Genomic DNA, 12,359 nt, shown 5'->3' with positions numbered 1-12,359 from the left:
GCACCCCACATTTTTTTTTTTTAAAGAGTATAGTCATCTTCTAATTTATACAGGTTTTCCTTTACTTTTTTTAGTGTAGAAGGTATACATGATCATCGTTAAAAAACTGAAACCTTAATAAGTTAAAAGTTAAGAGTGTCCCTCCTCTTCCCAGGCCCCTTTCTGTATACACCAATAGCACACATCAAAGGTTTCCACATACCTGGACACACGCCTATGCATAAATGTTATAAATCGTTACTAAGCTACTATACTTCTCCTTCCCACCCCCACCACTTTCTCCCATCACGTAGCTCTTTCTGTGTATGTACAGATAAGTCTTCCTTCGTTCTCTATTTTTTTTTTTCAACGTTTATTTATTTTTGGGACAGAGAGAGACAGAGCATGAACGGGGAAGGGGCAGAGAGAGAGGGAGACACAGAATCGGAAACAGGCTCCAGGCTCTGAGCCATCAGCCCAGAGCCCGACGCGGGGCTCCAACCCACGGACCGCGAGATCGTGACCTGGCTGAAGTCAGACGCTTAACCGACTGCGCCACCCAGGCGCCCCTCCTTCTCTATTTTTAAAGGTCTTACTAATCTTTTAGTGTCTGTTGGATGGATGTATCAAAATGTCTTTCATTCTTTATGGATATTTAGGGTGTTTGTGTTTTTTTTTTAATTTTTTTTTAACGTTTATTTTTGAGACCGAGAGAGAGCATGAAGGGGGAGGGTCAGAGAGAGAAGGAGACACAGAATCTGAAACAGGCTCCAGGCTCTGGGCTGTCAGCACAGAGCCCAACATGGGGCTCGAACTCACAGACCGCGAGGTCATGACCTGAGCCGAAGTTGGACACTCAACCGACTGAGCTACCCAGGCGCCCCTGGGGTGTTTCTTATTTTGCACTACAATGCAGGCTTCAGTGTCCTTGGAACATATATCTGTTTTTGTGCATTTTACAAGTATTTCTGTTAGGGGTTCCGGCAAGTGGAACTGCGAGGGTCAGAGGATTTCATGTGGAATTTTTATTCTTTTTAATGAGTGCCGATTTACTCTTTCAGGAAGGCTCTCACCTTACTCTTCAGCACCCTCCAGTCCTGGCAAAAGATACAGTGCAAGGTATACTTTGTCTTCTCGGTGTACGCATATACTGACTAGGATGACAAACTTAGTTTAATTGCATGTATTTAAACAGCTGCATACAGTTCTAAATTATAATTTTATATGATCGTTGGTTAATGAGATACGTCCAGGTATCATATGTCCTAAGTCCAAATATGTCCTAAGAATATCTTAGAATAAGATATTCACACAGTCTCAAAATAACTGCATTCTGCAAAATCACGGGCCAGAAATCTTTATTTTATTTTTTTAATTAAGCTTTACACCCAACATGGGGGGTGAACTCATGACCCTGAGATCAAGAGTTGCATGCTCTACTGACTGAGCCTTCCAGGTGTCCCTGGCCTGAAATCTTTTTTTTTCTTTAACACCATTATTATGAAAGCCACAGAAAGGAAAAGAGGCAGTGAAACTGGTCTAGATGAAAGCACTTTAAGTGTGACAGTTGAATGCACTATATGATCCCTGCCTGGATCTTAAATTCAGGGAGGCAAGAAGCCATAAGGGATATTGAGACAGTAAGAGAAATGTGAAGATTGGTAGTATGCTGGGTGATAGGCCCTTATTTTTTTGTGGTGTTCCTACCTTACTGTGCTGTGTTCCTGGTGGGAAACTGTGTAAATGTAGAGAGTGATGGAGGGAGAAAACAAAACTTGACAGTTGGTGAATTTTAATGATGACTCTACGTGTAATGAATTAGTCATTGGCATTTTCTGTCAATGTTAAACTTTTATAAACTTGGGAAAACAAACCAACAAATCCAGCTTGGCTGTCAGATCATAAATGAGTTTCAGGCGTTTGTTTTTGAAACTTGGGTATCACTGGTGTCCTTAACTTTAATGTCTGTCATTGATCGGTAAATATAAGGGCTCCTCCCAACTTGTGGGTCATGGTTTATTGGGGTTGTATTTAAATGACTTGCTCTCAGAAGAGTTACCGTGGTGAGTGAGTGAGTCGGCTTCCCTATAGGCCATCTTGCTTCGGATGAAGATGCCATCCTGCTGGCTTTGTCAGGTAGTTTTTGATTGATTCTTCAGCTACTTTCCTCAACTTTAAGTCTATAAATGGTCACACACTCCCATGTTCTGAAGTCAGGAAGAGAATTTAAAATAATGCAGCAAATTCATGAAATACTCAAATCCACAGAGTGAAATCTGTGGATTTGAGAAGAACACTTTTTCTCCTTGGAGCCGAGTGCAAAGCAGTAAAAAGGCCCAAAGTGAGGAAAATCCTCACAATTCTGGCATACATTAAAACAGACCCTGATCTACACTACCGGCCTCCTGAGGATTGTGTCCATTTTACAATGACGACAGACTCTGGTGGTTGCCTACAGCTGGGAAAGCTGGGGGAAACGGGAGAGTGACTGTACTGGATATGTGGTTTCTTTCTGGAGTGATGAAAACAATCTGGAATTAGTGATGACAGACTCTGATTTAAGTGATGTGGGCCTTCCTTGTGTTCCTGAAAAGTTAGATTTAAATTGAATTTGTAAAAGTAAATAGTCTTTATGTACCATATGAGTATAATACTTAAGAAAATCCTGTTAGTAAATGTGAATATAGAAGCCAGTCTGTAGAATAGTTCCTTAAGCTTAATCAGCCGCTTTCTGTTTTGGATGTCTTTCTTTTCCCAGATATGGCATTTATTAGTGATAATATTTGGTGCTTTTGTTTGTTTTTTTTAATGCTTTCAGAAGTGACCAAAGTTCGAAGAAATCTCTTCAACCATGAAATGATTTCTCCTTCAAAGAGATTGGCAAAGCGGGGGTTGCCCAGAAGCCATTCTGTGTCGGTTGTGGAAGGTTTGGAGAATAAACTTAACAACTTGAAGAAGAAGACCAAAGGTATTATATTTTAGGGTAACCAGTAGAAGGGGATTCTTGGATCCAAAGCAGTCTTCAGACTCTGTTGCAGAAGCTCATTGATCTCCTTCATTTTCCTCTGTGGTTACCATCAGTTTTCCCCTTGGGGTCTCTCTTCCTCCAAGCTTGGGTGAAGACTTAATCCTGGGATCTGGTCAGTCCTCTCCTACCTAGTCACCCCTACAAGTATCTGTTTGACAAACCAGTGAAAAAGAAATGAAGGATAATGACCAGTTTTTTTTCTAGTCTTGGGTGTTTTGGTTTTTTCTTTTTTGTTCTTGTAGTAATTGAGTAAAGAATGCAATTCACTGGCCTTCATTGTATTTGTGAAGTGGTGCAACCGTCATCACTAATTCCAGATTGTTTTCATCACTCCAGAAAGAAACCACATATCCAGTACAGTCACTCTCCCGTTTCCCCCAACTTTCCCAGCTGTAGGCAACCACCAGTCTACTTGCTGTTTCTGTGGATTCACCGCTTGTGGATATTTCTTTTAAGTAGAATCATATACTATGTGGTCCTTGTAACCAGCTTCTTTCACTTAACATAATGTTTTCAAGCTTTATGTACAGGTTGTAGCACATCTCAGCACTTCATTTCTTTTTATTGCCATAATACACCATTGTGTGGATTAACTGCCTTTTATTTGTCCATTCATCAATTGGCGGACATTTGAGTTGTTTCTACTGTTCAGCTGTTAGGAATATGCTTCTATAAACACACACAAGATTTCACGTAGACGTGTTTTTAGTTCTCAGGCACATGCCTTGGAATGAAATTATAGGGACATATGGTAACTCTGTGTTTAACTTTCGAGGAATTACCAAATTGCTTTCCAATGTGGCTATACCATTTCATGTTCCTGCTGGCGATGTGTGAGGGTTCCAGTTTCCCCACACCTCCCCCCCACCTGTGGTCTCTTTCTTTGATTCTCCCCATCCTCCTGGGTGTGCAGTGGTAGCTCATTGTGGTTATGAGTTGCATTTCTCTGATGACTGGTATTGAGCATCTTATCCTGTGCCTGCTGGCCATTTGTAGATCTACTTCAGAGAATGTCTATTCAGATCTTAGCCCATTTTCTAATTGGGTTGTTTGTCTTTTTACTGTTGAATTATAAGAATTCTTTATGTATTCTAGATATTGGGCCCTCATCAGATACATGATTTGCGAATATTTTACCTCGTCTGGGGGTTGTCTTTTCATTTTCCTTGATAGTGCTCTTTGATACACAAAGTTTTTAATTTTGGTAAAGTCCATTTGAAAGCAGTTTGTGAATTTTTGTCATTGCTCATGCGTTTGGTGTCCTAACTTAGGAAAAAAAAACCGAACAGAATCCGCTTTTAACTTTAAACAGTTACGTTTCAGTCTTTGATCCATTTGGAGTTAACTTTTGTGCATTATTTTGTGTGAGATAGGAGCCCAACATCGTTCTCTCATATATGGCTATCCAGTTGTTCCATTAGTTGAAATGGCTTCTTTCCTCATTGAATTGTCTTGGCATCTTAGTCAAAGTCAATTGACCAGGGGTGCCTGAGTGGCTCAGTCGGTTAAGCATTCGATTCTTGGTTTTGGCTCAGGTCATGATCTCACGGTTCATGAGATCAAGCCCTACGTTGGACTCTGCTGACAGCACAGAGCCTGTTTGGGATTCTTTCTCCCTCTCTCTCTGCTTCTCCCCTGTTTGCTCACTCTCAAAATAAATAAACTTTAAAAAAAAGTTAATTGACCATATATATTAAGGTGTTAATTTTTTAAATTTTATTTAAATCCAAGTTAGCTAACATGTAGTGTAATAATGATTTCAGGAGTATAATTTAGTGATTCTTCACTTACATATAACATCCAGTGCTCATCCCAGCAAATGCTCTCCTTAATGCCCATCACCCATTTAGCCCATCTCCACACCCAGCACCCCTCTAGCAACCCTCAGTTTTCTGTATTTAAGAGTCTCTTAAGGTTTGCCTCACTTCCTCTTTTTATTTTTCCTTTTCTTCCCGTTTTGTTTCTTAAATTCCACATGAGTGAAGTCATATATTTATCTTTCTTTGCCTATTTCGCTCAGCATAATACACTCTAGTTCCATCCATGTTGTTGCAAATGGCAAGATTTCATACTTTTTGATCACCGAGTGATATTCCATTGTGTATATATATCACATCTTCTGTATCTGTTCATCAATCAATGGACATTTGGGCTCTTTCCATAACTTGGCTTTGGTTGATAGTGCTGCTATAAACATTGGGGTGCATGTGCCCCTTCAAATTAGCATTTTTGTGTTCTTTGGATAAATACCTAGTAGTGAAATTGCTGGGTCTTAGGGTAGTTCTATTTTTAATTTTTTGAGGAACCTCCCTACTGTCAGAATGGCTACACCAGTTTGCATTCCCACCAGCAGTGCAAAAGTGTTGCCCTTTGTCTGCATCCTTGCCAACACATGTCATTGCCTGAGTTGTTAACGTTAGCCATCCTGACAGGTGTGAGGTGGTATCTCATTGTGGTTTTGATTTGTATTTCCCTGATGATGAGTGATGTTGAGCATCTTTTCATGTATCTGGTAGCTATCTGGATGTCTTCTTTGGAAAAGTGTTCATGTCTTTTGCCCGTTTCTTCATTGGATTATTTGTTTTTTGGGTGTTGAGTTTGATAAGTTCTTTATGGATTTTTGGATACTAACCCTTTATCTGATATGTCATTTGCAGATATTGTCTCCTTTTCCATCAGTTGCCTTTTTGTTTTGTTGATTGTTTCCTTTGCTGTGTAGAAGCTGTTTTCTTGATGAGTTTGTAGTAGTTCATTTTTGCTTTTGTTTCCCTTGCCTCCAGAGACATGTCTGTAAGAGGTTGCTGTGGCTGAGGTCAAAGAGGTGTTGCCTGTTTTCTCCTCTAGGATTTTGATAGTTTCCCATCTTACATTTAGGCCTTTCATCCATGTTGAGTTTCTTTTTGTGTATGGTGTAAGAAAGCGGTCCAGGTTCATTCTTCTGCATGTCGCTGTCCAGTTTTCCCAGCACCACTTGCTGAAGAGACTGTCTTTATTCCATTGGATATTCTTTCCTGCTTTGTCAAAGATTAGTTGGCCATACGTTTGTGGGTCCATTTCTGCGTTCTCTATTCTGTTCCATTGATCTATGTGTCTGTTTTGGTGCCAGTACCATACTGTCTTGGTAATTACAGCTTTGTAATACAGCTTGAAGTCCAGAATTGTGATACCTCCAGCTTTTGTTTTCTTTTTGAACATTACTTTGGCTATTTGGGGTCTTATTCTGGTTCCATACCATTTTAGAATTGTTTGTTCTAGCTCTGTGAAGAATGCTGGTGTTATTTTGATAGGGATTGCATTGAATATGTAGACTGCTTTGGGTAGTGTCAGCATTTTAACAATTTGGTTTTTAAACTTTTTTATATGTGTATTTATTTTGAGGGAGAGGGAGAGAGAGAGCATGAGCGGGAGACAGAGCATGAACAGGGGGAGGGGCAGAGAGAGAAGGAGACGTAGAATCCGAAGCAGGCTCCAGGCTCCAGGCTCTGAGCTGCGAGAACAGAGGCCGATGCAGGGCTTCAATCCACGAACCATGAGATCATGAGCTGAGCCGAAGGCAGATGAGCCACCCAGGCGCCCCAACAATTTAATTGTTTTTTAAATGTTAGGTAGAAGTCAGCAGTAAAGCCATCTAGTCCTGAGTACTTCTTTGTGGGAAGGTTTTGATAACTACTTCCATCCTTTCACTTGTTACATACAGGTTTATTCAGATTTTCTTTTTCTTCTTGAGTCTGTTTTCAGTGTTTGTGTCTTTGTAGGAATTTGTCCATTTCTTCTTGGTTATCTGTTTTACTGTTACACAGTTCTGCACCGTATTCCCTAATAGTCATTTGTATTTCTGCGAGCTCAGTAGCAATGTTCCCTCTTTCATAGTAGTTTGGGTTTTCCCTCTCTTTTCTTGGTCAGTCTAGTTAAAGATTTGTCAATTTAACAAAGACGGGAGTAGAGTTTAGTGATTCTTCACTAAAAAGCACTGGGTGTTTTATGGTTCTTCTCAAAGAACCGACTTTTGGTTTCATTGGTTTTTCTTTTGTTTTTTAATTCTTGATTTCATTTATTTACTATGTAATCTTTACCATTTCCTTCCTTCTACTTGCTTTGATGTTAGTTTGATCTCTTTTACCTTTTCAGGTTTAGTTTAGGTTATTGATTTGAGATCTTGTTTTTTAATACAGGCATTACAGGTACAAATTCCCTTCTAAGCACTACTTTAGCTGTGTCCTGTAAGTTTGGGTGTGTTGTGCTTTCATTGTCATTATCTCAAAATATTTTCTAATTTCCCTTGTGATTTTTTTCTTTGGCCCATTGACTATTTATGTGTGCATTGACCTTCATGTATTTGTGAGTTTCCCAAATTCCTTCTGTTGTTAATTTCCAATTTCACTCCATTGTGGTTGGAGAACAAACTTTGTATTTTAGTCTTATTAAATTTGAGACTTATTTTATGCTCTACCATTTGACCTATAATGGAGAGTGTTCTGTGTGTGCCTGAAAATAATGTGTATTCTGCTCTTATTGGGTAGAGCGCTATACTAATCTCTGTGACCTGTTTATTTTATAACTGAAAGTTTGTACCTCTTAATTCCCTTTATCTGTTTCACCCACCCCCTACGCACCTCCCCTCTGGGGACCACCAGTTCTATGTATTGAGGAGTCTGGTTTTGTTTTTTTAGGTTCCACATATAAGTGAAACCATATGGCATTTGTCCTTCTCTGACTTAGTTCACTTAGCAAAATACCCTCTAGGGCCATTCATGTTGTCACAAATGTCAAGATCTCATTCTTTTTTATGGCTGAGTGATATTCCACTGTATGTATGCCACATCTTCTCTATCCATTCATCTATCAATGGGCATTTGGGTTGCTTCCATATCTTGGCTATTGTAAAGTTGCAATAAACAGAGGTGTGTGTATATCTTTTTGAATTAGCAGTTATCATTTTCTTTGGATAGATACCCAGTAGTGGAATTATACTGGTGAATTATATGATAATTCTGTTTTTAATTTTTAAATGAACTGTCATTGGGCATTAAGGAGGGCACTTGTTGGGATGAGCACTGGGTGTTACATGTAAGTGATGAATCACTAAATTCTGTTCCTGAAATCATTATTACACTACATGTTCACTAACCTGGATTTAAATAAAAAATAATAATAGTCCAAAACTATAAGGTTTAGAATCAAGATATGTATGTATATATATATTAAAAAATCAAGAATTTCCTCTACAAAAAAAAAATAATAAAATAAAGGAACCTTCATACTGTTTTCCCCAGTGGCTGCACCAGCTGGTATTCCCACCAACAGTTCCTAAGCGTTCCCTTTTATCCACATCCTCACCAACATTTGTTATTTCTTGTTTTGATAGTAGCCATTCTGACAAGTGTAAAGTGACCTATCATTGTAGTTCTGATTTCAGTTTCCTTGATGATGAGTGATGTTTGAGCATCTTTTTATGTCTCTGTTGGCCATTTGTATGTCTTTGGAGAAATAGCTGTTCAGGTCCTCTGCCCATTTTTTAATTGGATTATTTTTCTGGTGTTGACTTGCATGAGTTCTTTATGTATTTGGGATACTAACCCCTTATTGGATATGTCATTTGCAAATATCTTCTCTCATTCAGTAGGGTTGCCTTGTCGTTTTGTTGGTTTCCTTTGCTGTGCAGAAGCTTTTTATATTTCAGTGTAGTCCCAAAGGTTTATTTTTGCTTTTGTTTCTCTTGCCTGAGGAGACATACCTAGAAAGAAGTTGCTGATGTCAGGTTACTGCCTGTGTTCTCTTCTAGGATTTTTATGCTTTCAGTTCTCACATTTAGGTCTTTAATCCATTTTATTTTCATATATGGCATAAGAAAGTGGTTCAGTGTCATCCTTTGCACGTAACTATCCGGTTTTCCCAGCACCGTTTATTGAAGAGACTCTTTTCCCATTGTATATTCTTGCCTCCTTTGTCGTAGATTTACCACATAAGAGTGGTTTAGTTCTGGGCTCTGTATTGATTCTTTTGATCTGTGTGTCTATTTTTGTGCCAGTACCATACTGTTTTCATTATAGCTTTGTAGTATATCTTGAAATCACAGGTTGTGATACCTCTAGATTTGTTCTTTATCAAGATTGCTTTGGCTAATTGGGATCTTTTGTGGTTCCATACAAATTTTAGTATTTGTTCTAGTTCTGTGAAAGATGCTGTTAGTATTTTGATAGGGATTATCTTAAATCCATAGATTGCTTTTTGTAGTATGGAAATTTTAACAATATTAAATCTTCAAATCCATGAGCATGGAATATCTTTCCATTTATTTGTGTCACCTTCAATTTCTTTTATCAGTGTTTTATACTTGTCAAAATACAGGTCTTTCATCTCCTTGGTTAAGTTTTATTCTTTTTGGTGCAGTTGTAAATGGGATTTTTTTTTCCTTCTACTTTGTTACTAGTGTGTAGAAAGGCAACAGATTTCTGTATATTAATTGCAATCCTGCACCTTTACTAAATTTATTTATCGGTTCTAGTGCTTTTTGGTGGAATCTGTAGGGTTTTCTATATATAGTATCATGTCATCTGAAAATAGTGACAGTTTTAATTCTTCCTTACCAATTTGGATGCCTTTTATTTCTTGCTCGATTGCTACAGCTAGGAGTTCCAGTGGTACTGTGTTGAATAAAAGTGGTTGATACTCTTGTCTTTTTCCTGATCTTAGAGGAAAAGCTCATTTTTCACCATTGAGTATGATGTTAGCTGTGGGTTTTTCGTCTATGGCCTTATTACTTTGAGGTATGTTCCCTCTAAACCTACTTGGTTGAGAGTTTTTATCATAAATGGATGCTGTGGTTTGTCAAATGTTTTTTCTGTGTCTATTGAGACGATCATACAGTTTGTATTCTTTCTCTTGTTCATGTGAAGAATCACGTTGTTTTGCAAATATTGAACCACCCTTGCATCTTTGGATTAAATCATACTTGTGGTGAGTGATTTTTTTAATGTATTGCTGGATTTGGTTTGCTGATATTTTGTTGAGGATTTTGGCATTTTTGTTCATCAGAGATACTGGGCTGTAGTTTTTTGTAGTGTCTTTGGTTTTGGTATCAGGGTAATGCTGGTCTTGTCAAGTGAATTTAGAAGTTTTTTTCCTCTTTTATTTTTTGGAATAGTTTGAGAATTAGGTTTCTTTTAATAATTTTTATCACTTTGTTGACAGTCTCATTTTGTTCATACATCGTTTTACTGATTTCCTTTATTTCTTTGTGATATTCTTGAGTCATTGAGCACATTTAGAAAACTTGATTTACTGTCCTTGACCAGCCATTCTGATGGGTTTTCTTAGGGATGGTCTCCATCAAATTCTTCTTTTCCCGTGGATGGGCTCTATGTCCCTGTTCCTTTGTATATTTTGTAATTGTTTGTTGAAGATTAGATATTCTGACTATTATAATGTGGCAACTTTGGAAACCAGATTCTCCCACTCCTGGGTGTTTGCTCCTCTTCTCATATTGAGGACTTCAGCTGTCTCTGTTTTCCAAACCCGCAACGCATGTAGTCCATATTGTGTGTGGTCACTGAAGTTTCTGTTCTGTTATCTCTGGTTTGCCAGTAACCTGACCAAGATTTCCTTAAATGTCTGACTCTAAAAAGGGAAAAACAAGAAAGTATTCTTGTCCCTTTAAATATTCCCATAGCCGTCTTGGGAAATGCAGCTGCCTTCTGGAGGTCCCAAAACCAGAGCAAGTGTCTGCGCCCGCCCATCAGGGGTCCATCAGATTAACCACACAACCCCAAGTTTGGAGGACAAGGTGTCTGCCCTACCACCAGCCACCTGCTCCCAGAATGTGGGCCCCTCTCCCCACAGCTGCAGTGAGGCTGGGGAAAGGAGATCAGAGCTTCATGCGTGGTGTTCACTTACCAAAAATCAGCAGCATCTTCCTTGCATAAATCATGCCCCTCATTGTTGCAAGTAGCCCCTTGGGTTTCAGAGTTCCAAAATACTTGATTCTGATCATTTCCCACCCCCCACTCCCCTGCCAGTTTACTAGCTGTTTTGGTGGAGAGACCAACCCCTAGCTTCTTATGGCACTATTTAGTGTAACATCACTCCCTCTGGGGATTACAATTCCTATCTTCTAAGAGCCTAATTCAGATTAATACCAACTTCATTTCAGCAGTATTGAAAAACTTTGCTCCTATAAATACCGTTCTGTTTCCTACCCCCTCCTTTGTGCTCCGTTGTTATACACATTACATCTTCGTACACTCTATGCCCATCAACATCAATTTATAATGATCACTTTATTTTTCAACTCCTAGGAGAAGAGAGTTACAAACGGAAACTGCTTCTGTGCTGTACGTTGTATTTATTTATCTAGTTCCTTCCCTGGTGCTCTTTGATTCTTCCCATGGATTTGCCTCGCTCTTGAGTGCCCTTTGCTCTCAGCCTGAAGGACCCCCTCTAGTATTACTCATGGGGCAGGTCTGCTACTGAAAAGTTCTGTTTTTTTTGGGGGGGGGGGGGGAGTTTGTTTTTAACCTGGGAATGTGCTAATTTCTCCCTCATTTTGAACAATAATTTTGCTGGATATTCAATTCTTGGTTGAGTCTTTGCCCTTTCAGCGCTTTTCTTTTTTTTTTTTTTTTAATGATTGTTTTTGAGAGAGTGCGAGTGGGGGTAGAGACAGACAGACACACGCAGAATCTGAAACGGGCTCAGGCTCTGAGCTGTCAGTACAGAGCCCGACGCAGGGCTCGAACCCACGGACCACGAGATCGTGACCTGAGCCGAAGCTGGACACTTAACCGACCGAGCCACCCAGGCACCCCTGCAGGTCTCTTTTTTTACTGACAACTGGACGTAACATAATAAGGCACTTCTGACTTCTCCCCTCCCCTCCAGTGTTTGTTGTTATTGTTACTGCTTTTGTTTGGTGACTTTCCTGAACTAACTCTTTAAAGTCTGTATTCTGTCATGTGTGGCCACTGACATCTGCTCACTTAGCTTAGCGCTCCAGCTAATGATTGGACAGATTTTCTTTGATGCCTGGAACCAGTAAGTTTCTCAGCCTTTGCTGAGGGCCTTTGGTGCGTTGGCTCTTTTCTTCAGTACTCAGCCAGGCAGCGTATATTTCTCTCTGCTTTTCTAGAGCCTCAAGGTGAGCAGTGGGTGACAGCTTAGGGCCTTCTTGGGTTTACCCTGGGCGTGCACACAGCCCTGCATTGCATGGAGTTTTAGGTCCCAGGAATATGTTGAAGGTTTGTTGAGTCCTCCATAGACACCTCATTCCCTAGTTTCCCCTTTTACGCTTTTGGTTAGCTTGTTGTTTGCCCCAGCTGTTATCACTCCCCTAGGCAGCTGTGATGTTCACAAGTGC

The 12,359-nt window shown here is 39.5% G+C and overlaps 1 protein-coding gene across 3 annotated transcripts in view; it reads left to right on the top strand.

Moving 5' to 3' along the window:
- TICRR (TOPBP1 interacting checkpoint and replication regulator) overlaps positions 1-12,359 on the top strand; it is a 47,394-nt gene that overhangs the window by 23,566 nt on the left and 11,469 nt on the right. For all 3 annotated transcript variants that reach the window (XM_053223552.1, XM_027068043.2, XM_053223551.1), the window contains exons 14-15: positions 1,041-1,098; positions 2,798-2,947. In XM_053223552.1, the coding sequence (XP_053079527.1) occupies positions 1,041-1,098; positions 2,798-2,947 (208 nt within the window). The remainder of the gene's footprint in view (positions 1-1,040; positions 1,099-2,797; positions 2,948-12,359) is intronic.

The sequence above is a fragment of the Acinonyx jubatus genome, chromosome B3, assembly GCF_027475565.1.
Source record: "Acinonyx jubatus isolate Ajub_Pintada_27869175 chromosome B3, VMU_Ajub_asm_v1.0, whole genome shotgun sequence".
In the NCBI taxonomy this organism is placed as follows: Eukaryota; Metazoa; Chordata; class Mammalia; order Carnivora; family Felidae; genus Acinonyx; species Acinonyx jubatus.
This window is presented reverse-complemented; position numbering and strand designations above follow the sequence as displayed.